This window comes from Nannospalax galili, unplaced genomic scaffold, assembly GCF_000622305.1.
Source record: "Nannospalax galili isolate Female #2095 unplaced genomic scaffold, S.galili_v1.0 scaffold744, whole genome shotgun sequence".
Classification (NCBI taxonomy): domain Eukaryota; kingdom Metazoa; phylum Chordata; class Mammalia; order Rodentia; family Spalacidae; genus Nannospalax; species Nannospalax galili.
The window spans coordinates 1,489,803-1,516,767 of record NW_008351509.1 but is presented as its reverse complement, the minus strand read 5'-3'; the positions used below and the strand labels follow the sequence as shown (position 1 = coordinate 1,516,767).

The following is a 26,965-nucleotide window of genomic DNA, read 5'->3' as shown; positions in this document are numbered from 1 at the left end:
GCACTGCTGGGCAAAAGCAAGTTGAGACTCAGGGACTGTGCTGTCCCACTACAAGTGGGAGCGAATAGTTTTGAGGTTAACCAACCATTATCTGTGGTTCCCTGTGAGGAAGCAGAAGTGGATCTTTCATATTTAACAAAGTATAGTGGTGGCTTAGCATGCTCGCACACACTCTGTTCTCGTTTCTCTGCCTCTCTCTCTCTCTCTCTGGCTGACTGGAACTCACTATGTAGACCAGGATGGCCTCCAACTCACAGAGACCACCTGCCTCGCCTCCTGGGTGCTGAGATTAAAGGCATGCGCCATCATGCCAGGCTACATAACATTCTACTTTTATATTCACGTGTCCTTGGAAACTGTCACCCAAATCCATGGCAGGATTAAGGTCATTTCAGGGCCAAAAGTCTGGTTGCTTTGGGGTCTGCAGGCCAGGGGCACGATGGCTTGGATGGGAGGCAAGGGAAAGTGACCTCATCACTGAGAACAGCTGGACAAGGAATCCCTGTCAGCCTGTGTGAATTCAAAAGGCTCATGTGCTGTGTAGAAGGTGGCCCTGATACCATCTGGCTGCTCTCAGTCCTCCTGCTGCAAGGCGCCTCCAGGTGATTTATTTATGATCTTCTTCGGAGCAAATGCTCTCTGCACTTTGCTTTGCATTTGCACTGGCAGGATCAGTGTGTCTTAGTAACGTAACGACCTAGCTCATGTGACAGTTGTGCAGCAAACAGCAGCAACCTTTGCTGATGGGGTGAGGCTGCCTATCTGTGATCAATGGTCAGTGTGCTCTAGAAAGCCAAGGTGTCTGAGACCTCCACCAGCCTCATCCTACCTAGGTCCCTGGATATACTCACTGGACAACACTAACCCTACAGAAGCAACCACAAACCGTGGCTGCAGAAATCCCAAGGAGCCCATGACAGCTATAGCAGAGAAAATCCACGCTGGTCACTGGAGCTGACCAACTCTGTTCACACAGGCAGCGAGCCTGGGATGGTTTTTCCCTTTCCCATCAATATTCTCTTCTGTTCTTTTTCTTTGTTTTCATCCCTCTCCCCTCACCTCCTACCCTCCAGGATCCCCCATGTTGCCTTGGCAGGACTTGAACTTGTTAATCCTCCTGCCTTAGCCTCTTGAGTATGAACAGGTATGGACCATCATGCTTGGCTTCCTTGACTCCCTTGAACATTCTTTTTTTTTTTTTTGAGACAGGGTCTCTCTGTAGCCTCAGCTGGCCTGGAACTCACTATGTAGACCAGGCCAGCCTCAATTTCACAGAGATCAACCTGCCTCTACCTCCCGAATGCTGGGATGAAAGCTGTGCACCACCACATCTGGCCTCCCTTGAATAATCTTTTTTTTTAAAAAATTTTTTATTATTTTTACTTTATGTGTCTGAGTGTATTGCCTGCATGTTCGTGAGTGCACCCATGTCACACAGTACCGCGGAGGTCAGAAGAGGGCTTCGGGTTCCCCTGGAACTGGCGTTAAGGACGGTTCATAGCCGCCATGTGGGTACTGGGAATTGAACCCAGGTCCTCGTCAAGAGCAGTCAGTGCTCTTAACTGCTGAGCTATCTCTTCAGCCCCTATCTTGAATATTCTTAAAGCCTGTAACTCAGCCTGAATTACTTTGCCTCCACATGAATGTAAATGTGTGCATGTGAATGCACATGTGTAAACATGCATGTGAGTATGTGAGTGTGTATATAAGAGCACAAGTAAACACATGTAGTTATGTGTGAGCATGCATATGTAAACATGTTAAGAATAGACAGGAGTGTGTGCATGTGAGAGTACATCTGTGCAGGGGCCCAGGTGTGAACCCAGGCATGCATGGGTTCATGTGCGAGAATGTGCCTATGAGGGGCCCAGGCATGTGTTTGAGCATGTATGAGCTCAGATGTGAGAGCGAGCATGTGCAAGTATGTACAAGCACATAAGTGAGTGTATATGTTAGCCTGTATGCAAATACACATACAACTGTGTGAGCACACACAATCATGTGCATATGAGTGTAGGTAAGTATACATATACTTGTGACACCTCGATAGCTCTACTCAGGCTGGTGGGGGGCGGATCAGGGGAATTTGGTGATCACTATGCAGTGTTGGGTGGGTGAGGCCAGCTCCAGGTTCACACGAGAGGGGTCTGTGAAGGAGGAGATGGCTATGGCAGAGTGACTGCCACACAGTGGTGCTCTGCAGTTTCTGTGATTTGCCTCACTATGATTTGCTAGCACCAGCTTAGCCTTAAGAGAGCATCACACTAGGTGAGGATGAGGAGGATGAGTTGGCTCCCTCTTCCTCCCCATTAAGCCACTTTCAGCAGCGCATTCAGGTTCCTCTCGACTTGGGGCAGAATCTGTCTGTTCCCCATTCCTGCTACCCAAGCCACTTCCATGCTCCCACAGGCAAGCTCAGCAGGCGTTGTCTCAGGTACCCTCCACTTCACTCCCGTATCCAGCCAAATTTGTCCTCATTAACATTTTGAACCCAATCCCTTGCCTCAAACGGATCTTAGCAGGGTCCTAGCAGGCAAGACCATGGCTAATCATGGATAATCACAGGAGAAACAGGGGAGGTGGCAGAACTACTGGTAATGATGGGAGGGGACAGCGGAGGAGGCAGGGCTATTGGTACAGGCATAGCACAGTACTGACCTAGAACCCCATGGACCTCCCAGACCTATAGGATCCAGTAGTTCCCCTGCTCCTTAGGCCCAACTTGGGCTCATTCTTCTCATTTGCTCAGCCCTACATCCCCTGGCACAGTGAATCTTCCTAGTCACCTCTTCTGGGGATACCTAGGGGCTCTATTCTAGCACTCTCCCCATGATCTGCCTAGCCTCAGCCCTGCCCACCATCCCTCACCCATTCCCAGCCAGGCCCCTGCTCTGGGTTCCAAACACAAGATGGGTCAGTTCAGATCTGCTACCTCCCCTCAGATGTCCAAGTGCTATTTGAAACACGACTACCTCTCTAGGCTCTTCATTTCTCAAGTGACCACAACCCTTATCTATGCTACCCTCCCACGGGAAACCCTACTGACTTCTTCAGAGCACACCCCGAGTTCTACCCTTGCCTCTGTTTCAGTCCCTCCAGTTTCTCCGTGCCACATGTCCACCTTGGTTCATGATGTACCCTGGTTCCCACATTGCCCAGAATGAGGTCACTGCTCAGAGGGGCTCCACAGCTCTCTCCCATCCATACTCTGTCCTGAGAGCTGGGCCCACTCTGTCCTGCTCCCCAGCTATCCCCGAACGGGCTCATTTCTTCTTTGGAGTCTTGAGATGTCTATTTTCCTCCATCCAAAGGCTAGATCCTCCCTAGGGCTCTGTGACAACTGTCTATCCTCCCCTGTCCCCTTGATGACAGGCTGGTCCTGCTCAGTTCTGTGATCACTGTCCGTCCTCCCAGCACTCCAGCCAGCTCCCTTCTCAGGGTCTGTTCTCATTCTCTGCTCTCCATGGCATCCCACATCCTCTGTCTAGAAGACTAAACTCAGCTCTTCAGGGATAGTGAGAACACAAAGCCCACCATCTACAACAGATCCACCTACACTGTCAGAGGTCAGCTGATGTGCCACTCTGTAAACCAGTGTGATGATTAAAACTGACTGCCAAATTGAAAGGATCTAGAATCATCCAGGACACAAACCTTGGGGCAGGGCACATCTGTGAGTTTCTAGATTGTGTTAATTGAGATTAGAAAACCCACCACAACTGTGAGCAGCCCCATCCCACGGGCTGGGGTCCTGGACTGAATAAAAAGGAGAAAGTGAGCTGAGCACCAGCCTTCATCTCTGCTTCTGTGGATGTGATGTGAGGCCACCTCAGGCTTCTGCTTCCACGACTTCCACACCACGATGGACTGCACCTTGAACTGGGAGTGACTTCGATCAGACATTTTGTCACAGCAAAAGAGACTTCAGGGAGTCATTTCCCCAAAGACCAATAATCACTGTATTTACACATATCCAGACAGACGTGGACACGGCCTGTTCACCTAAGCCTACAGTTTCAAAATGGTGCCGGCTATCATGACATTTGCACATGACAACAGAGTCAAACTCAGAACATAGCATTCCTTTAACATAGCAAAACTAACACTTGGTTAAAAAGCAGCCATAGCCAACTCTTAAAAGTAGTCAGGAGGGGCTGGAGAGATGGCTCAGTGGGTAAAAGTTCTTGCTATGCAAGCCTGATGATCTGGATTCAACTCCCAGAATAATGTAGGAGGAGAAAAGTTGTCCTCTGACCTCCACACACATGCTGTGGCATATGTACACCTTCACTCTCACACACATACATACGCACACAAACAAGCAATAATATAAACTTTAATGTAGTCTTGAGAGATTTGTTCATTGGCTCTGCATGGACTTGTAGCTCGGTTCTTTCTACTCAGCTCTGCCCCACAGCTCTGTAGAGTAAGCCACCTGTAGGTGACCAGTCTGCAAGGGAGGGAAGCCCAGCCTTCCCACTCCTGGGGGATTTAAGGACCTGTGTGTCCACTGACCACAGGGCTCACTGTACCTTCCAGGGCCCTGCTGTCAGGGGAGGGCATGTCTGCCCCCAGATCAGGTCCTAGGTGCAGCCCCCACAATGGCACTGCAGTTACTTCTAGGTGCACCCCTTCATTATTACCATCCTGTCCCCACTGAGTTGCTCCTATAAGACGTGAGGACATATGAGTGCTTCTCCCCATACTCCCTATATGGCATTTCCCAGGGGTACAGCTGCTGTGTAAAGTGATGAAGACTGCTTTCACACTCTAGAATGTTATCAAACATCCCCCACAGAAACCAGAGGAGCTGGGCCATGGACACCACATGTAGTGACACACTCACAAGAATCCACATACACAGGCCCTTTTCTCCTTAACTTCTGGAGCAGCTGTGTCAGAACAGTGACACTAAAATCAAGCTGTCTCCCTTCTGCTGGCATGCCATGTCAGCGGAGGTGCTGCAGTCATCTCTTGAAAACAGAGCCACTTAAGAATTTTACTTCTGGATGAAAAGGGAGCCTTGGGTCCCACAGGGTCAAAAATTCAGGGAAGAGGGAAAAATGGACAGTACACACATGCACCACACACCACATGCGGCCCATCACACACTATACTACACATTATACCCATGCACCACATATCACACACAGTCCATCACATATTATATATATGTACCACATACTATATGCAGTCCATTGCATACTATACATATGTACCACACACTACACACAGTCCATCACACACTATACACCACACACCATACACAATTCATCACATACCACATGTACCACATATCACACATAGTCCATCACATATTATATATGTGTACTTCACACCACACACAATTATCACACATTATATACATGTGCCACACACCACACAGTTCATCACGTACTATACCCATGTACCACACAGTACACAGAGTCCATTGCACACTATACATGCGTACCACAGCCCCACATACGGTTCATCACACAGTATACATGTGTACCAGATACCATACACAGTCCATCACGTAATACATATATGTATTTCACAGGACACACAATCCATAACATAATATATACATGTATCACATACCACACAGTCCATCACACACTATACATATGTACCACATACCACACACATTTCACCACACAACTACTCACCCTATGTTCACCATACCACACACGTCTAACTCACATATATGCCTTATACCACATATGTGCCACACACCACACACATTGTGTTGGATAGTGTTAGTTGTCAATTTGACACACCTGGGAAGAGAAGTGGGAAATTCAACTGGTGAATTTCCTCTATCAGACTGGCTTGTGAGAACGTCTGGGAGACATTTTCTTGATTGCTGAGTGATGTGGGAAGGCCCAGTCCAGTGTGGGCAGTGCCACCCCTGGGAAGATGGTCCCAGGGTGAATAAGAAGGAAGCCTGGGCACAGGCCACAGGAGCAAGGCAGTAAGCAGTACTCTTCCATGGTCTGTGCTCCATGGTCCTGCCATGAGTTCCTGCATTGACTTCCCTTGATGATGGGCTCTGAGCTGTAATCCAAATAAACCCTTTCCTCCCCAAGTTGGTTTTGGTCAGTGTTTTATCACAACAATATAAAGCTAACCAGAACACACATGCAACACATACAACCACACATATGTGCCATAACCAGATAAATGTACTATATACCACACACGCAACATGAAACAATCATGCATACCATATACCATAGACACGTGTGCCACATACCAGATACACGTGACATATCACCCACATGTGTATCACATGCCACACACTCTGCCACACCCCCACATATCTGTTGCACACATGCACCACACCCCACACACAGCTGAGTGCACTGCACACACACCCCACAAACTATATACTTCACATGCCATATTTGCACTGACACACATACATGTAGGGCACACTCTAGTGCACACCCCCTCACTCTCATACAGATGCCCTCCATGCCTTTGGGAACTGGAGTCTTGGAAGCAGATTCTCTTACTCTAGCTTCAGACACGGCCTCTAGCCAGCTCTAGGAGACCCCATAGCAACCAGCCACTGTCTTGCGATCCCCGTGTCTCCCACTTCTGATACAGACATGCTTTCTTAGAATCAGGCATTGGAAATGCTCTATCCTGATGAGGTGTGAACTCTCAACACAGCCCAATGTCCCAATTAACATGAGACATGCTTTCTTAGAATCAGGCATTGGAAATGCTCTATCCTGATGAGGTGTGAACTCTCAACACAGCCCAATGTCCCAATTAACATGAGACATGCTTTCTTAGAATCAGGCATTGGAAATGCTCTATCCTGATGAGGTGTGAACTCTCAACACAGCCCAATGTCCCAATTAACATGAGTGGCCGGGGGGGGGGGGAGCCTTAGGGTCAAGTGTGCTGGGTGAAGCCCCGGGGTCCTCCCATCATGGCTGGGTATGTGTGCTGTGCTTTCCTGAACACACATAAACATCTGCTGAGGAATCATAAGCCTGCTTCCATCTGTATTCCATCTACATAGATGCTAGACAAGTAGGCTGATTTGGGACAAGCCCAGTGAACATGACAAGCCAGTAAGGCATGGATGCCTGGAGAGGCCTTGAAGGGCACTTCCTCCTCCAAATAGGCAGTGATGGAGGCCTTCTTGTGGAGGCAGCCTGGGCAGAGGGACAGCAAGTGCAAAGGTCCTGAGGTGGAAAGCTGATCCCAGGGTATGGAGAAGGTCCTAAGAGCAAGCAGGTAAGAGAGAGCCAGCCAGTCATGAGCCCAGAGAGAGGCTCACCACCATTAAATCAAGTGTGTTAGTGCCAACATTTCCAGAGACTGATGTAGACTGGTGACATAAAATAGTGTTTTCAGCTTTTAGATTTAAGGGTGACTGGGACACCCAAGATTCATCCACAGACTGGGATGCTGGTTTGAATGAGAAATGTGTCCCATAGGTATGCCCATTTGAACACTTGATCCCCAGTAGGTGTTGCTGTTTGGAGATGTTATGAAACCCTTGGGAGGTAGAAACTTGCTGGAGGGAGTAACCACTGGGGGTGAGCTTTGGGAGTCTACAGCCTCATCCCACTTCCTGTTCACACTCTCTTCCCATGTGGTGAAACGTGACCAGCCAGCTTCTACCCCTGCCACTTTCTGCCTTCTTTGCCATTAGACTCCCCTCTAGAGCCATAAGTCCAAATAAATTCTTCCATCAGTTGCCTCTGGTCATGGTGTTTTATCACAGCTACAGAAAGTGACCAACAGACCTAGGAAACAGTGTCACATGACTATTGCTGCCCAGGGCCTAACCTGTCAAGCAGTGCCATCAGACATGGGCCTAAGGAGCCACCAGTTGGGGCTCTGGCAGCAAGAGCTTTGTCTGTGAGCTTGCTTGTCTATGATCACTACAGAGGAGGCATGGTGTCTCAGTCCACAGAGGTTTGGATCTGAGATTTCTGGATGGGGATGAAAGAGGGAAAGCGGATAGAAGGGGTTGGGGAAGGTTCTAGAACCACTTGGTAAACAGAACACTGTGTCCTCTCGGTATCTATAAGCAGCTTCTGAGCTCCTGAGCACATCCTAGAGAAGTGACCTGGTGACCGAGGGGTAGGAAGTGTTCTGACAGGAGGACCTGAAGGTTCCACATGAGGAAGGAGACTCAATTTCTGGTTCTGGGATGTAAGCAGGAGCAACCACCAACACCCAAGGAGTGGGCGTGTCACTCAATTCTGCACTGGCAGTTATCTTATTTAGCTTTGTGAGTCTGAAGACCAGAAGTCTGGGGCCACAGCTGCCCCTAGGACTCCTGGCCTGTCTCTGCTGTCCCCAGACATGTTATACCTATGTATCCTGGGCCCCCGGTGGTCACTTCCTAGACACTGCCATCACCCATTAGGCATACTGGCCATACATGCTGCCTCCCTGTGGTGGTGTGGCTGTAAGGACCAGGAAGAAAATGCTCAGAAATGCTGGGCAATATCAAGTCATCCCCAGGCTTTAGCACAGAGCTGGCTATGTTGGGTACCAAGATCCACAAGGAAAAAAAAAAAGCAGGCAGGCAGGGCACATAATAGCACTGGACTCCAGCCACCTTTGCTCTGTTCATAGAAATGTCTACCTTTCTCCTGTGTCCACTGGGCAGCTCCCCTGCCCAGACAGCTCTTCCCTGCTAATAGATACCTGCCAGAAGAATCTACTGCTTATCCCCTCAAAGTTCACTCTGGCTGTGACTGGGCATAACTGACTGGTGGTTTCTACAGGAAGGTAGGAGATGGGAATGATGTTAGGATCTGTCCTAACACTGATCCACAGAACTCCGAGTTACCATCATCTTGCAACTGGTTGGTAACATTGGTGAGCCAAGGATGGAAGGCCAATTGAGTACCAGATAGCTACTCTGTAGCTTACTGGCTGCACCCTCCTCGACATGGACACATCCCTTACTTCACGAATGAAGAATGCAGCTATCACATTAAGGTTGTCACTTGGCGTGATGCTCACTGCAGCTGCTGCTCTGTCAAATTGCACACATGAGGATGCCATCCTGTCTTCAATAATATCCAGAGGCTCCGTCCCCTTCAGCTCAGGGTCCGAATCCTCCCATTTGAGACAGTGAGGCCAGGGCTGGCTGTGCCACCTGTGACAGCTAATCTTGGTTGTCAACTTGACTGGATCTAGAATGAACTAAAACGCAAACCTCAGTACTCTTGTGAGGGACTTTCTTGATCAGATCATTCATTTGAAGGAAGACCCACCCCAAATGTGGGCAGTACCTTTTGGTGGTAGCCCTGATAAAAGGACAAGGGAGGAGAAAGCTTTGCTTTTTGCCTGCCTGCCTTCACCCTGGCTGGCAAATTCATCTATCCTGTTGCTGTCACTGCTACATTCCTTTGCTGATGTTAGACTCAGTTTCTTCAGGTTTCCAATCCAGACTGAAAACCAGCAGCTTTCCAGGAATCCTCCAGGCCCTCAGTCCTGGACTTGGTCTGCTGAGATAATCAGTCTCATAGACTGAGGAGCTGCCAGGTTCTGGGCTTCTCTGATGTGAGGCAGCCATCATTGGACTACACACATTGTATTGTGTAAGCCAACTAATAAATCCTCTTTTAATATATATTCATTCCATGGGTTCTCTTCCTCTAGGGAACCCTAATACATCACCTGTCTGGAGATGGAACTCTACTCTGCTCCTACTGAGAACACATGGGCCACATTTGGGACAAGTTGGACCTCAGCTACAAACGATCTCCCTCCATAGATATAACTACAATGGGGCCTCCCTCGGGGATGCAGAGAGAGACCCCGCCCACTGTGGATCTTTGAGCACAGAATATAAAATGGCTAGTGGCATTCATGAAGAGAAAAGTGATTATATTTTGTTTTCCTGAAATAGGAACTCCCTAGTAGTTCAGACTGGCCTTAACTCGGGACCCTCCTGTCTCAGTCTCTCAAGTGCTGGAATTACAGCTCCAGGGCTCTGGGAGGACAGGCTTGGCAGCTTTAACAGTGGACTCTGACCCCAGACCAGATCTCAGGCAAGATCCTCAGCTCTTCTGGGCCACAGTTCCCTTCATTGATGAAGCTCCACCTCTTCCCAGGGGTCTCGGTCAAGGGGTCAAAGGCACAAGCCATAGCTCTGGCTTCAGCAGGCCCTACCTGGGGATGCTGGTGAGATAGGTCATGACATTCTGGAACTCCTTGTCCGGGATCTCGCTGAAGGCTGGGTAGTCTGGAAAGGTGATAACTGGGCTTCCGTCCTGCCCCCGCCCACCTAGGGAGAAACAAAGGTAGGTTCTTAAGCTGAGTTTGGCTTCCCAGCTGTCTTCAACAGGAAACAGAGGCTTTTCATAAACTCTGGGTGTTTCAGTTAAAATTAAAGAGAATTCCTCACTGATCTATGCATTCACTCTGAAAAAAATGCACGCTTTTGGAAGAAATATTGACAGTGTACAAAAATGAGAAGAACTAAAACAGCTGCCCGGCTAGGCGCGGTGACACACACCTGTAATCCCAGGCACAATGACACACACCTGTAATCCCAGCAAGTCTAAAGGCCAAAGCAGTCTGGACTGTGTATCAAGATTCTTCCAAAAACATAATAACAAAGCCATTAAGATGGCTCGGTGGGTAGAAGTGATTGTCACCAAGCCTGACGACCTGCTTTCCATCCTCTGGACCCATATGGTGGAAGAGAGAACCAACTCCTACAAGTTATTCTCTGACCCCACCCTCCAATAAATAAATGTAATAATAATATTTTTTTAAATTACTTTAAAAATTACTCCCTCATTTTACCTAAACATTCCTGCCTACCTCCTTTCAACTCTATTGTGACTGCTGAGTTGACAAAGTTGCTTGGTAAGAACTTGACCATCATTTTAAGACTATATATTTCATATAGGGGTAATTCTAATGACTTGTTAGCCATTGTGTTTGTAAGCAAGTGTAGCTCCTCCTACATCCCATGTTTTTAAAAATATTTTATTTATTAGTTTATGTGTATGAGTATATTGCCTGCATGTGTATATATGTACCCATGTTGTGCAATACCTGAGGAGGTCAGAAGAGGGTGTTGGATCCCCTGGAACTGGAGTTGCAGACTGTTCTTAGCTGCTAAGTAGGTGCTGGGAATCAAACCTGGGTCCTCTGCAAGAGCAGTCAGTGCTCTTAAGTGCTAAGCCATCTCTCCAGCCATGTTTTTAACAACTCAGCAATGAGGGCTCCACAACACCCAGACCTCATGGCCACCCAGCCAGGGCTGCAGGTCTGTCTGAAGGCTGTTGTTCCAAGGGTGGGAGATAATGCCTGCCATGACCACTGGTGGGACCACTGCCGCTCTCCTGGGCTTGAATCTATAACCCCTTCCCCCGCACCTGTTCTGACTACAGGACGGGGCAAAGTGAGGTTGTATGAGCCTGAGGCAGTTTCCCCACTCCCTCAGGACTTCATGTAGCCATGCAGTAGCTGGGCCTGCATCATCAAGAGGCCTAAGGATGCTAAGGACAGAGAAGGGGAGGCCCAAGGCAGGCTGTGTGGAGAACACAGATACTGATGAGCCAACCCACAGTGTATTCTGGCCTGGCCCCCAATGGACACAGCCCAACAATGAATGGTCCTAGCCACATGGGATGAGCCACAGGCTAAGCCTTCCAGATTTCTAATCCACACACTGAGGCTATTTCCAGCTAAGTTTCAGAATGCTGTGTTATACAACAGATAACTGAGCATATGCCACCATTGTCCATGTCATCACAGGCTGAGAGTGACCATACACTTCAGGAGTGCACACACCAGATAACACACAGTGAACATCTGTCACTCTCTGTGGTCACCAATAACCTCCCCATCTTATTCCTTACTTGGTGGCAGAGCCTCTACCAGGCCCACCATCCCAGTGGGAGCCACCACACAGGTATAAGAAGCTCAGGCCATCCCCTGGCCCCTTGCCTCTTATCACTGCAGAGTCTTCACTACATGCCAGAGAGCTTCCCCTATTAGCTAGCCCAACAGCCCTCCCAGCTCACTTCTTTAAAGAGAATATTTGATGCTTTGAGTCAGCACTTCCTGAGAAGATCATAAACTCCAGGTGGGGCCCATGCCAAGGCCACCCTGTCACCTTCCCCATTAGAGACTGAGTCCCCATATGTCCAACAAACCCGCCAGCTGGCCTGCCTCATCTGTAACATGTAAACAGTTACACAGTGGACACATCCTCCTGCACTAGTCCCAAGCATGCTCTGGTAGCTCGAGCACTAAAGCCCCCTGGACCTCCAGACTCCATTCTGGAGGGAACAGTGCCCTGCACAGCACTGTCCAGGGTGGCCCACTTGCTTTCTCAGCCACTATCATTTGTGTTTAGTTCTCACTTCCTCTCAGAGAAGAGGAGATTTCTGTAGCAGAGGCCAACAGCAGATACTGAATCGGTTGTTGGAACCATCCTACACCGGCCACACTCAGATGCCATCGAGATTGTGGAATTCACCTCATCATCTTGCGTCCCACCTACAACAGTCAGGAGGCTGTGGCAATTTTTCCATTGTAATTAAGGGTAGGAGTACTCTGTGAGACAAAGCAAAAGAGAACCCTAGGTACAAGGAATGATCATGTTCCATGGCTGCCCTTTTTTTTCTTGGAACTTGGATTTCATGGGAACTTATAGGAACAGAACAGAAAGTTCCAAACAGGAAAGCTGACAGCATGCTGCAGGGTGGGATCTCCAGTCTGTTTCCAGTAGGAATTTCAAAGTGCAAATGAACCACTCCTTCTTTATATAGATGGACAGGTTGTGGTAAGATCATGGGTTCATGTGAGCTCCAACACTCTGGGGACACAAGGACTTCTTACACAGTTGGCAATTCCTTTGTGGTCTGGTGTTTGAGTACTGATTGGTGAAAGTTTACCATCCACCAGTTCTTCTGTCACATTTGGATTTGACTTGGCAGGGAGGAGGAGTGGGAACAGGAGGAAGAATGGGAGGAGGAACAGGAGGAGGAAGAAGAGGAGGAAGAAGAGGAAGAAGAAGAGGGGAGAAGGAATAGAGTAGAGGAGAGAGGCAGAATGGGGGTGTGCTCTAGCTCACCTAAAATTGCAAACACTGGAAAAGAACATCTTCAAGACATGCTAACCCCAGAGCATTGTGCCTGACCCAGCAGGAGCATCCCAGGGCACATTTACCACCACAGGCTATTTGCTGCCACCATCCCAGGCCAGGCCTGTCTCTCCCCTGGATGTCTGTCCTTGTTTAGCATGGGGACAGTACAACCAAACCACCCAGGTCATCTGGGAATCTGCATCTTTGTTGGTGTCCTGGCTGTGACATCAGCAAGGATCCTGCTCTTCCCACTGAGTCAAGGGTACAGTCTTTCCGTGACTCTGGCCTGTCCACAGCTCCCAAAGACAGCTGGACAATGGCTCCAACCAGGAGCAGGAGGTGTAGTCACTTCTCCTGACACTGTCCATTCCAGAGGCATCCAGGACCCTGCACCTGACAGCCCAGAGCAGTTGCTGCCTTTCCCTGTTTTTATCCAGGTCCAGAAACCGGAGACCGAGTATAACTGCCTCCCCTAGGTTCAAGCAGGCTGCTTAGGAATGAAATTGTTAAAATGATAATTAATGCTTAAATCTATATCCTGAGATAATTGTTAAAAACAAAATCTTTAAAAAGACATAAAACTTCATGTTAGTACAAAAGTGTCCAAAGGTATCCTTCTGAAGCTGGGTATTTATAAGAAATCACGGATTTAGATTTAAAGAAGGCCTTTGTCAGCGCAAAGGGTTTAACATAGTGATTTATACTTTCACAAGCATTAGCGTCTTCATCTGTTTGGTGTGCTCTAACAACTGGTGGTTTATAAACAGCAGAAGTTTCTTTTTCACAGCTCTGGAGGCTGTAAGTCCTAGGTCAGGGTGCCTGCAGCCTCAGTGACTGATGAGGACTTTGTGGTTGACAGATGGTGCTTACTAGATAGCCTATCTCCTCACACTACTTCATTGGGGATTGGGCCTTGACATGCAGATATGGGGGAACATGGACATTTAGGCCAAAGCCTCTCAGCTATCTCAGACACCACGTGACCATGGGCTCCTGAAGCACAACACAGAGGCCGGTGAGAGTGGCTCTGCCCTTTAGTCTTCTGTTGATCACCCTGCTTTGATGCTCTGTGCGCACGTAGGGCTTCCAAGTGCCTGTCCATTTCTGTTTCTCTTGAAGGTGATGCCCAAGAGCAGAGACTAGCCCAGACTGGCTGTGGTGTCAGAAACAGACAAAGCCCTGAGGGTCTGAGGAGTCTACCACAGACTCTGCCCATAGGTGGAAAGGGTGCTGAGGGTCCCTGGAACTCTCTGTGAGGTGGCCATACATTTGGAGAAAACTTCAGATCAGCTGCAATTCAGCCTTTTAAGCTGCCAGGAAGGAGGGTAGGCTATGAACACTGGGAAAGTGAGGTACCACCAGAGAGAGTCAACAGCATTCTGGGGCAAAGACCATGGAGTCTGTGGGGCCCTGGAGCCTGTAGGCCAGCCAGGTGGCTGCACAAAGCTTCCTCAGCCTCCCATCTCTGTACATCCAACAGGCCTGGGGCATGGGAGGGGCAATCCTGCTCCATACTGGAGAGTCCCAAGCAGTGGGTGAATGTGGTGAATGTCTCTGATACTGCACATGCATTGCAAAGGTGCTTGATGAGCATTTTCAGGACAGCTGCATCATGGGGTCATCTTGAGACCTGCTGAGTGACTGTCCTGAAGACTTTAGATTTGTATGCCTAAGAATGAGCTAATTTCCTACCTAATTTTGGTTTACAGCAGACAAGAAAGTAAAATGCAGAATCCTGCACCAGTAGGCACTGACATTTATAGCTTATAGTGGTTTTGTTTTAAATCCTGTCATAGTCTTATAACCTTATAACAGGGTTGAAGATTGGAGAGCAAGCCAGGGTTGGCTATAGAGTATGAAGCTGTATCTTCCAGAGGACAGAAAAGCAACAAGCCAGCAGAGCAGGGCTGTTCCAAGCATGGATGTGGCTCAGGCACAGTGACAATGCAGATCCCCAGGTAGGGTGCCAGCGTGTCCTGGTGAATGGGATGCAAGAACAAGAAAAGGATGGACACCTGTTGAGGTTTGCAAAGTGCCTTGGGTACGAAGTCTCCATTAACATGATGGAAGCCCAGATGGTCTAACTTGGAGGATGGTTGTAGACATTCAAATTCTATGTATTGGAATCATTTTATAATAAATTTCCACACTCTTGGCAATGGAGAACACCACCATTTACCAGCTCACAGCTACCAAGCTTGGCTGAGCAGAACCCTTAGGTCTCAGAGGCCTGTGGGCTGCATCTCACCTGAATTTGGGCCTCTTCCAGGCCCCCTCAGGTGACAGCAGAGTACAGACCCTTGTGGTTAGGGGACTGAGGTCTGTGTTCTAGCTGCCAGAGGGGGCGGCTATCAGCTTTCTAGGCCCTTATGAGCTCATCCTCAGACACTTCCAAACCATTACAGTTGGATAGAGAACCTCAGCTGTGTGTCTCTTTCTCATTTGGTACTCTCTTGGGCAGGTGGAGTCAATGTCTAGGGCCTCAGCTGATGAGGTCACATTCAACAAGGAATCTTAGCTGATGGGAACCTGATCTTACCATCATCTACCAAGAAGCCTGGAACTCCCAGGATGGTGTTGGGTTGTAGAGGGGTGTGAGGAGGCACTAGGGCTCCCAGGCTCTCGCCCCCCAGGTACACTGGGCCCCCAAGTAGGGACAAATGGGCAGCTCATGTTTAAGGTCAAGGCTAGTGACTCAAGGTGAGGGTACACACGTATCTAAGCCTGGACCCTTGTTGCGGTAGGACAGGTAGGAGGAAGGTGGGGAGGTCAGAAGCAGGGACGAGGGCCAGACACAGTAGCATATTCACAAACTTTTGTTGCAACTGTCCTTAGCCCAGGTTAATCCTCACCCCTCCCACTGTCCTCTCAGGAACCCACTTTCTCCTTCCTCCTCAGGATGACTCCTCTTTGGGAAGCGCTGACTTGCTTCATCAGCCACTTTCTCAGAGGCTCCACTTTCCTGCTTGCCTCACCCTGCTGGACTCTTCTTAGTCAGTGACATAAACCCTACTAACTGTACCTCAGCCCTGCTGCCAGGCTCCCCCCCCAACCCCCCCATCTATGTGTCTGGAACAGGTCACCTTGACCACAGGTCTGATGACTAGGGACATGTCAGACAAGGCAGAGAAGGTACTGAGTGTTGAGCTAGATCTAGGGTCATGGGTATGGATGGAGGCCCCCCCACCTCATATGGCTGAGGAGGGGGTCCCAAAGCTGTTGAGCTAGCCTCAGATCTTAAGGAAGGCTCACATGTGGCCTTACTCTGAATTGGTGTCGGCAGATAGACGTGGCAGCATCTGTGTGCTGAGGGCACTCTCTCAGGGAGCCTGTGTAGCCTTAACACATGAGTATTGTTACAAGGCTAGGCATGGATGCACCAGCTACTGCATAAGGTGGGACAGCCAGTCCCTCAGGCTTTGGCTTGGCCAGGCTCAAGACCACTGCTGCCTGAGAGGGGGCATCCGGTGGGACAGCCCCAGCCCTTACCACAGCAAGGCCAGTGGGGTTGACAGCCCATGTTCCAGGCAGCCTGAGTCAGACCTGCTCATCCTTCTCTAGACCCTGACATCTCAGGACCCTGGGATCTAAGTGCCTTTTGAGTGCTAGAGTTTAATCTCTATTGGGAGGTTCTGAGAGGTAGAAACTTAATCCAATTATGGTAAACAGAGGGGGCCTCTGGGAGGTGATTAGGATTAGTCACCAGCCAGGTGCCCTGTGATTGAGTCCTAGTGGCTTTATAAAGAGAGACTGGAGGACACAGACGCACACAGAGACACGTAGGTGCACATTGGTGTACTGTCTCTAATCACATGATGCCCTCAATCACTTCAGGACTTAGCCAGCAAGAAGGCCACCTCAGATGTAGCCCTCAGTCTTGGAATTCCAGATCTGGGAGCCAAATAAACCTCTTTTCTTGGTGAATCACATAGTTTGGAAAATTGCAGTAAGAATACAGAGGAAACTGATCAGGCCCCGCCACCTCCTTCCAGCTGCCAGCAACATGCATCATGCTGTCTGCGTCACAGAGCACAGTGAAGCCACTCTGCAGCTGATCCAGGGTAGGCTGTAGCCCTGGTGACTCTTCCTGTCTCAACCCCAGGGGAAGAACTGCTGGGGCCAGGCCTACACCAGGCCCAGGCAGTGTCTGGCTCCAGCTCACAGGCTGCTCCCACAACCCTGGCTTCCTGAACTCACCAGACAGGTAAGCAAAGCGCTTCTTCAGCTGCTCCTGGATGTCCGCAGCACAGAGTGGGACGATGTCCTGGTGCATGATTTCATCTGTTGGAAGAGCAGACACACTGTCACAGGGAGGAAACCAGCCCCACACCCACGGGGCCCCTGGGACCAGCCCTCAGAGCCTGCAGAGCCACAAACACCTAGGGAGCTGTAGTCACGTGGCTGGAAGAAAGCATTTCAGTTTCCAATACATGTCTTTGTTTCTCAGAGCACAAATGCTGTGTGCTGAATGATTCACCATCAATTTTTTAAAACGTGTCTAAGAGCCAGAGAGCAGGCAGAGAGAGATAGAGGAGAGAGGAGGGAGGGAAGAAGAGCGGAAGGGAAAGATGAGGGAAGGGGGGAGGGAGAGAAAGGAGAGAGAGAGAGAGAGAGAGAGAGAGAGAGAGAGAGAGAGAGGGAGAGAGAGAAAGGAGAGAGAGAGAGAGAGAGAGAGAGAGAGAGAGAGAGAGAGAGCGCCCCCACACAAGGGAGAAGGGCGGGACCTGACTCACAGGTAAACAAAGCTTCTCCTCTGCCCACCGCTTTGGCAGATGTGAAGGCACCCCAGGGCTCTCACCTGTTGTCTACAGATGGCTTGCTGGCCAACAGGGGCATCTGCCATCATCATGGGCCTACAGCCACTACAAACCCCCAGTTGTTCAGGGTCCCGTGCCTGCCCCAATCCCACTATGCACCTGATACCTATGAGGCAGGGGCCAGTAGTAGGCCTGAGCCCTGGCTGCCAGGCAGGTGCCTCTGCTCCTGCTTTCATTGTAAGCCATAGATCAATGTAGGGCAGGAACAGTTGCACCCCAGTTGCCCCAGGATAGCACTGGCAAGGGCAGGAAGGTCCAACAGGATTCTCAGAGAAGCCAACCTAATGGGACCAGAGATGGTAGTCACTGCTACAGGGCAGGGAGCTAGGCTTTGATCAGTGTTGATGTCCTGGACATTCAGTGTCTGGAAGACTCTGTGACTTGTGGGGATGATCACCAGGTGGCTTAAAAGGTAACTTCTACCCTGAAGACCCAGGCCACAAAAGGCCTGAGGAGGTGGGTCATGGAGTCACTGTAACCCAAAATGTCAGATGGTGGCAGCAGATACTAACTATACAGCATTCGCCTTAAATCCTGTTTTTGGTCCTATAGACATTTGCTGGTGAACCTCGTAACACTGAACACACAGGGCCCCAGCCCCTGACTAGTGCAAGGAGGTACCAGGGGCCTGGTGTCATGCGTATTAGAGTATCAGTAAGCACTGCAAGAAGAGCCCTAGTTTCCACTCACCATGCTACAGACCCTAGGCTGGTCTCACCTAGAAGCTCAACACACAGAGTCCAACACCATTCAGACAACGTCTCAGCAATGGCTTGTTTGTAAGCAGTGCAGTGCTGGAATGGGTCACCGACCAAGAATGATATATTTAAATTTTCTGTGGAGGTGATTTAGGCCTGAACGCACATCACTTTGTGTGAGGCATCACGTTCCCACCCCAACCACAGCTGCAGGGACCATCATGTTTGGGCTTCATCCTCCCCCAAACTCAAACAAATAAATAATCTGGGCTGGGATGGTGGCTCAGTTGGTTAAATGCATACCTTGAAAGCGCAAGGGCCTAAACTTTGCACTCCAGAAATAATGAAAAAAATGGCAGGCACATTGACATGCACTTGAGGAGGCACTGAGGAGGCAGAGACAGGCAGATCCCTGAGGATCAATGGTCAGCCAGCCTAGCCTACTTGACAAATTCCAGGCCAAAACAAAACATAAAAAGATGGCACCTAAGGAACCACATCAGAGATCCACTAGCCTCCACAGGCACACATAAACATGTGCAAAATGCGCCTGCACATACGTGTGTACCCATGCACAAATGTACGTAAGATAATAAATAAGTAATCTAAAGACTATATATCTTGAGTGATCACTGGTTAGTTCCTAAGGACACTTCAGGTGGTCACAGACATGCCCAGCCAACATGGCCTCATTTTGAGCTACACTGCTCTAGGCTCTAGAGCATGGAGGGCTAGGTGACATTTCCTGCCTGCATTGTAATCTTTCAGCCTTCCTGGTGTTTCTGCCACTCAAGAAACAAGAGCCTGCGCTTTGAGATGGGGAATTTCTTAGTCTCCTCACCCAGTGTAGCTTGTACACAGGAGTTTTTTTAAAGTATAGAATATTTTACTGCTGAGACAGATCGGAAGGAGGCAGAGGCCCGAAGATGACCCAGCAGGAAGCAGGTCATCCCCTTCCCACATGGTCAAAGGCCAGGGTAGGCCAGTCCTCACAGAGCTCCTCTGTGTGAGCACAAGGCAGTACAGAAAACAACCTACCACCATGGGACCCCAGCTCTGACCCCACCAGAGTTAGACGGGGAGAGTTAAGAGGGGCCTCAGGGCACGAGGCAGCAGACAGCCTGAGCTCAGGACCCTCCATGACTTCAAGGCACCACCTCCCCCTGGACCCTTATATGTTAGGGAGTCAGCCTTTCTAGGGATGAAGTGACCACTACTCTGCAGATGGGGAGGAAGGGGTGGCTACCTCAGTTGACGCCCCTGCTGCCAGGACCAGCTCAATATGAACTACGGAGTGTTCAGCTGCTGAGTTATTCACAAAAAACAGCCCTGGCCTATGTGAGTACCTGAGTCCATGGAAGCAAGGAGTCACTCTTTAGTTACTAGGTCTTTTTTTTTTTTTCAAAATTAGATGGCTGAGTCAATGGTCCTTCCTCTTACAAATCAACTCAAGGACTCAGCAGCTCCATCAGGAGAACCAGGCAGCAAGACACCTGTGCAGCATTTTGTGTACCTCTGCCCACGTGGGGGGCATTCTGACCCCTGGCTCTGCTACCCAAGTGAGAGAAAATCATAGTGACAAGAAGCTGTAGAGCAGGGTGGGTCAGAAACCTGGCACAGGAGGACACCCAGCTCATGGGAAGTAGGAGGAAGTGTGGATTTGAGGAGACTGGTCTTTGCTGCTTGCTCATGACCCTGGCCAGAACCCTGGCCTCTCTCAAAGGGACAAAGTAGAAAAAGGGCTTCCTGCACAGACAGTGCGGAGAGTGCACGTCAGAGCCACACAGTCAAATCTGCTATTTGCTAATTATCTCCTTTTATTTATAGCTGACAAAAAGCCCATCCTCAAGGGCTTTTGCCTACTATTAATCAAATATAATGCATCTTTTCAAAGTCCAGGGTTAAGGGTCAAATGGGATTACATCACCAGTCATCTGAGTGGGAAACCAGCCCCATCAAGCCCCTCAGAATCTCCAACTGCAGACTGTGCATTCATGGAAAGGAGGCATGAGCAAGGTAGGTGGGTAACCAGGCAGAATAATAATTAAATTTATAAAGGTGATGCTTGAAGTGGCAGGCTTCAAACCAGCTGCATCTTGTAGGATGGTAGGTCTGGGCAGAAAGCCACAGTGTATCACGCCAGCGCTGCAGTCACTCTCTGGGACAGAGCACAGATTTGTTCTGCGTGATTCAGTCGCTTAGGATCTGAGATTTATACTGATCAGGTTGGCAACTGATTTTACTTAGTCACTAACTGTTCTTTCCCCTTTGATCTTAGAAAGTAAGTCCTTGAAAAAATTTAAAATACAGGCCCATAGAAAAGATGGTGCTGAAATGTTGGTATGAAAAAGCACCTTCAGGCCAGGAGGTCTCCTCTTCACACACTGCTGGCAGAAACGGAGTAGCCTAGAGCCAGGCTAGCAAGGGCTGGGAGCCACTGATACTTTACACATCACTGGGCATCTGACAACCACCATGGGTGAGACACTTACAGACTGGTGCAAAGAAGGATGTACATCCAGGTACAACACCCAGGGTGTCATCCCCAGTCCTGCTCTCCCTGGGTATCTTCAATACCAGCCCACAGTATCTAATTCAGGGTGTGAGGACCACCAGGAAGCTGGTCAGTACACGATAGAACTCTACTAGCTTAGCATTTTCTGTGTTGCTCACCCCACTATGACGGGAGGTCAGGGGTTAAAATCTCACCTTCTCAAGCGTTGCACAGGTAAACACCTACCCAGGCATCAACACCCTGGAGTGTGTCACAATAAGTGGTGGTTTCTGAGTTAGAAACCACTCCTTAAAGGAACACTGCACCCAGGAAGTTTTCTGTGCTCCCTTCTTGGCTTCCACGGGAGACATCTATCTCATTCTCACAGAGGCTTCCATAGCTGGATAGAGATGGTAGATGTGGCTAGTGGCCTGCCTCCACTACATGAGAGTAACCTCTGCCACCACCTCTCCAGTATCCAGGTCCTATTAGGGCCTCTGTGGGGTCAAACTCATAGACTGTCACCTCTGCCCATCTCATAGAACCCTCTGCCATGCTGAGGAGAGAAAGATGTCAGAAACGCAGAACCACTGCACATTAGTTATCACATAGTAGCCCCCATGTAGCCATGAACAAATCCATCCACCCCCACCCTGAAGCAGCCTGAGAAGTCCTTGGACACCCAGAATTCCCATCCTAAACTTAGCTCCCTGGGGTCAGGGAGCCACCCAGAGTAGCACAAGGTAGTGGTGGGTGGGGGATGCTGCTTAGGCCAGGCCTCTCTAGCAGGAAGGAGATAGGTCTTATAAGAAATACTGGCATACCCACTAAGCTACCATTGGGTCGTTTCAGGAACAAACTCAAGTCAAAACCTACTCAGTTTTCAGATCCCTCGTCTCTGAGTTGGTGGATGAAGAAACAGCTTTGTAGTTTGCAAAGGACTCACATGTCTACTAGCTAAGTTTTTATCTTCGATTAGCTCTTTGCCACAGGCAGAAAGGAGAATGTTTGGTGACCAGGACAGTGGTCCCCAGCTCTGGTCTGCAGCTGTAAGGAGGAATGGAGAATAGGATGTGGGGCATGGGGCTCCACCTCAGGTCGTGAACACTGAGATGTAGAAAGCCAGGACAGCAGACAGGCAAGTCCACAGCAGAGGTCTTTCAGTCCAAGTGGACTCCATATTGTCCTTGGACTTATGAAAAAGCACTGTGCAGGGCTCTTTCACACCTGGCATCTTCAGGAGTCACTTTACCATGAGGCTGGATTCCAGGCTGACTCTCATTTTGGGACTCTGGTTTCCTGAGACTCTGTCTGCAAAGTCAACTGGTGACCTGACCAAGAGGTGCCACGTGGCCTGGGTGGGGATTCTGTCTTAGTAGCACAAGTTGTGTGACCCTGGCAGGTTGCTTGCCCTCTCCAAGGTAGCCTCTATAAAACTGAGCTGATCATTGTCTCTCCCTACAGGGGTAACCTACACATTTGGTGAATGAACATATAGTCTGGTAAATGGTGGATATTTACCACACCCTAGATGAACACTTGCCTCTGCTCTGGTCCATGTCTGGGGCACTGTTGTCCAGTCCCACTCTGCTCTCCAACTGAGGAGAGGTACCACCTGTTCCTCTGGTCTCTTTCAGGGGTAAGAGGCAGGTGATGGACAAGGCCTGCTGTCTCTGCTCCCTCTGTCTCGCAAGGGGTGGCTTAGCTCCTTTCAGGCTCTGCCGGTCCTCTCACAGCCATCCATTCATAGATAGGCCCTGGATTGGGAACTCCCAGAATAAGCCTGATGAGAGTCAGGGAGGGCGGGATCAGGTCCTGGAATTGGATGCTGCTACCCTTGTGCTCCTGAGCCCACACTGACTGCTGCTCTTCCAAGTTGTCATCAAGCCTCAGACTCTGCATTTGGTGACCACCCACTGACGGCTGAGACAGCTGTCACATTGCCTCTGCCTCCTTCTGCTATGTCTGGGTGAGGATAGGAGAAGCCCCCCCATGTGCCGCTCTGTCCCCAAAAGCCCTTTTCACAGGTTACCCTCAGCCACTCTCTATTCCACCTGCTGATCAGAGTAGATACTCAATGGATCCAACCCTACTTTTGGTGGCACTCACAGCTCAGAGTGTAAGGTTCCTGGAGTTCTTGTCCTGGCCCCCAAGCTCATGTACAACTTCCCAGATCCATATCCAACCCTGACTCCCAGGCCCTGCCTCTCAACACAAGTGCCCCCACAGCTGGCCTCTATCCATCCTTGCAGCCAACATCCATCTCTGGAGCAGGACTGCCACCAGGGCTCACCCTTGTGGCCATATCCTCTACACTGTCCATGGCTCAGTGGCTCCTGAGCTCTTGAAGTATGTATACTGAGAGGCTGAATTTATGGTTTTGATAAATTTTGGGGGGGTCTTTTTGAGACAGGGTCTCCCTGTAGCCCCAACTGTCCTGGAACTCACTATGTGGACCAGGCTGGCCTTGAACTCACAGAGATCTGCCTGCCTCTGCCTCCCAGGTGCTAGGATTAAAGGTGTGTGCCACCACACCTGGCAGTTTTGGTAATTTTTATCTAAGTGAACTTTACCCTTATGTGCCCAAGTGCTGCAGAACCAGATATTGTAGCTCAGGAGGGCCAGCCGTCAACTAAGTGTTGACTCCAGGAGTGGCCACTGGGATCCAACCTGTGACAATCCTGGCTTCACGTCACATATCACCCTCTGCTTCCGCCAAAGGTAGAACAATGTGCTGAGGTCTGATTTTGAAAATGGTGTCTCATGGGATATCAAGGTATTTATCAGTCAGCAGGCCCTTTGTAAGTAGATCTGAGGAGAGAAACCATTGGCACTCAATTCACACCCAATGATCCTGATTCAGAGAATGGAAGAGTGCAAAGACAGGTATACCGTCCCTACGAGGATGCAAGGTGAGAGCTGCACAGCCAGCTGGGGTGGAGATGCAGAATGCTGGGAGTTTCCTTCAGGAGGCATTTGTCTCTGGAGAGAATCAGAAAGAGTCACTGAATCTGACCTGATAGGGAGACCAGCACCCCACTGAAGTTGGGGAGGTATACACTGAGCTATCCTTCAACAGTCACAAGGAACAGCCAGAGTAGGAACTGGGGAGGTATACACTGAGCTAACCTTCAACAGTCACAAGGAACAGCCAGAGTAGGAACTGGGGAGGTATACACTGAGCTAACCTTCAACAGTTACAAGGAATGGCCAGAGTAGGAACTGGGGAGGTATACACCAAGCTAACCTTCAACAGTCACAAGGAACAGCCAGAGTAGGAACTGGGGAGGTATACACCAAGCTAACCTTCAACAGTCACAAGGAACAGCCAGAGTAGGAACTGGAAGGTTGGTCAGCATAGCTGGTCCTCCCAGTCGTCCCAAACTCACACTTGGTTCCTGGCACTTGTCCTCTGACCTTTGGGAAGATGTTAAGTGAAACTTGTGCTCTTCTGATGCTCAGGCTGTGAAGGCTCACGGAGGAGCAGAATGGTGGCCTTTTCCTGAATCCTTCCACAGGCTTCTATACAGAATGAGAACTCTGCAGAATCAGTTGAATTTTAACTGTGCCTCCCCATGGCACATGATCACCTCATACCACCCCCAACAGGCTTGGTGGGTGGTGTTACAAAGGCTGAGTGGTATCCATTCACTAGGTGGAGCTCAATGGAGCAGCACCATTTGTGGGGGCCCACAGGGGTCCTGGACTTGGTGTATGCCCTTCTAATAAATGGAGGCCACCCCTATGCTCTGGAAGACATCACGTTGACTCTTACAAGACTAGCTCCACCTCAACCTGATGACCTCAGAGGCTTCTCATCAGTGGGACCTGGTGAGAAAGAGACATGGAAATGATGACTGAGGCTGTCCTCAAAGCCTAAAGGCAGGGAGTGCTCAAGGTTCTCACAAAGAGGAAAATGAGCCACAGACTTGGCTGGCCTGAGCCTCCCACGGCCTCTGACAGCTCCAGGCCCATAAAGGCCTCTGCTTTGTGACCAACATCCAGATGCACCTGGCCTTTAGGACCAGGCTTCCATCACAGGGACCTGTCCAGTCAGGTGCCTGCAGCCACTCCCCAAATCTGAACACATGTGGCCTGAAGGCAGATTGAAGAGTACTAGAGGGAGACGAAGCCAAATGCACCGTTCTGGGGAGAAGGTCCAATCTTTCAAGGCTCCATCACCACGGACATTTGTCTTTGGTTTGTTAAGAAAACATTTCACTTCAGCCAAGTGCTCTTCAGGGATCTGGAACTGTTTTCATAACAGCACTGAGAGGTGGCTTTCCTTCCCCAAGTTTCCCTGATCTCCTTGTGTCCATGCTAAGATGCAGTAGGACACTGTATATTCCAGGGCCCAGCACATCCAGGGCCCAGGTCAGATGTCAAGAAGATGAGTGTGAGAGCGAACCAAGGCTTCCTTCCACTGTGCTCGAGTTCTGGGTAGTATGGCTATCTTTCACTGAGAAATACCTTTGTTACCACATGGGTTTGTTTTTTTAAGTTTGTTATTTTTTATATATTAATAGTTTAAAATCTCTGACAAGTATTTACTATAAATATTGTAACACCAAGCTCTTGTGATTCTCATTAAGTTTTAAGAGCATTCAGAGGCCTGACTCAGTGACTGAGAACCACTGTCTGTGATGATGGAGAGGGCAGGGTGGATGCACACCCACAGAAGGCATGGGTCCAGGATGGGTCCTTGGAGAGCACCCATGATAGCCTTTTTTCACTCTTCACTAGAATGCTCACCTGCCTGGCTCTGTTGGCCACAGACCATAGTGGGAGGTTGGGGGATGGGGAACTGGGCCCTTGCTCTCCTGGGTTTCACCTGCCTCCTCCACCCTCCATAGATCTGGGCCTACCCTGAGGCCCTGGGTTCTAGAAAGCACGTATGGTTACCCAGGGTGTTCACTGAACAAGGGACAGCTAATCAGGCAAGTGGATAAGAGTGAGCTGGGTGGATCTTCCTGAATAGAGCATTGCATGTAGCACAGACTCAAGGGTCTTCAGCATTTAAGGGTCACCCTGAGTTCCAGACCACAGTCTGTGGCATGTGAGTATCTCTCTGTCCCGGCTCTCCCTTCCTCCCTGACATCTCAAAGCCCATGTGGGCCTGATGGCAGCTGAGGGCTCATTCTGGCCAGCCCCACCCTGCTGGAGAGATACCTCAGCTGCCACATCTTAGGACAGCTGGAGGCCAGGGAGCCTGTTGGGCTCTGATGAGCACCACTCTATCAGGGGAGTGATAGGCGAAATGACAACTAAGAACCTCTGATCTGTATATTACTTGACCTGGGATTGCTAGAGGATGAGGACAGAGGGACACCCACTCCTACTTCTCTGTGTCATGTGACCCCTTATCCAGATACTGTGGATGGTAAGGCATAGGGCCCCGTCCCCATTTCAGAGGCAAGCCTGCACAGGCCATGAGTGGCTCAAGACTGCGGGGGCAGTGCCAAGTCATGATGGCAGCCCAGCTCCAGGGCTCTGGCCTGAAACACAGTAGGCAGAACAGCTTAAGTTGGTGAGGGAGCTGCTGGTGTACAAGCAAGAACATCCTGCCTTGTCCACTGGTGACTTTCTGAGGCTGACAGGTGAGCCTTTCCAGCAAAGGGACAGAGGTGGGTTTGGAATACCCAGGAGCCTGGGCGATAATGGCCTCGTCAGGAATAAGCAGCCTCTTACCCAGCAGCCCATGGACTCGGTTCTACCCACTGAGAGGGCCTGAGGGAGGGCAGCCTTCAGCTAGTGCCTCCTGCTGACCTTTGGCTTCAGTCCCTGCTTCTTTGAGGTACATGGACACTGTGTGTGGCTGAGGTATGCAACATGCTGTATGCTCATACCATTAAATGACTGCCACAATCAAGCCAATGAACAC

At 49.7% G+C, this 26,965-nt stretch overlaps 1 protein-coding gene across 11 annotated transcripts in view; it reads right to left on the bottom strand.

Annotated features, from left to right (window-relative positions):
• Positions 1 to 26,965, bottom strand: part of Mcf2l (MCF.2 cell line derived transforming sequence like) — a 173,613-nt gene that overhangs the window by 53,239 nt on the left and 93,409 nt on the right. For all 11 annotated transcript variants that reach the window (XM_008848408.2, XM_008848407.2, XM_008848413.2 and 8 more), the window contains 2 exons: positions 17,273 to 17,356; positions 10,141 to 10,255 (listed from right to left, as the gene is read on the bottom strand). In XM_008848408.2, coding sequence (XP_008846630.1) covers positions 10,141 to 10,255; positions 17,273 to 17,356 — 199 coding nt within the window. The remainder of the gene's footprint in view (positions 1 to 10,140; positions 10,256 to 17,272; positions 17,357 to 26,965) is intronic.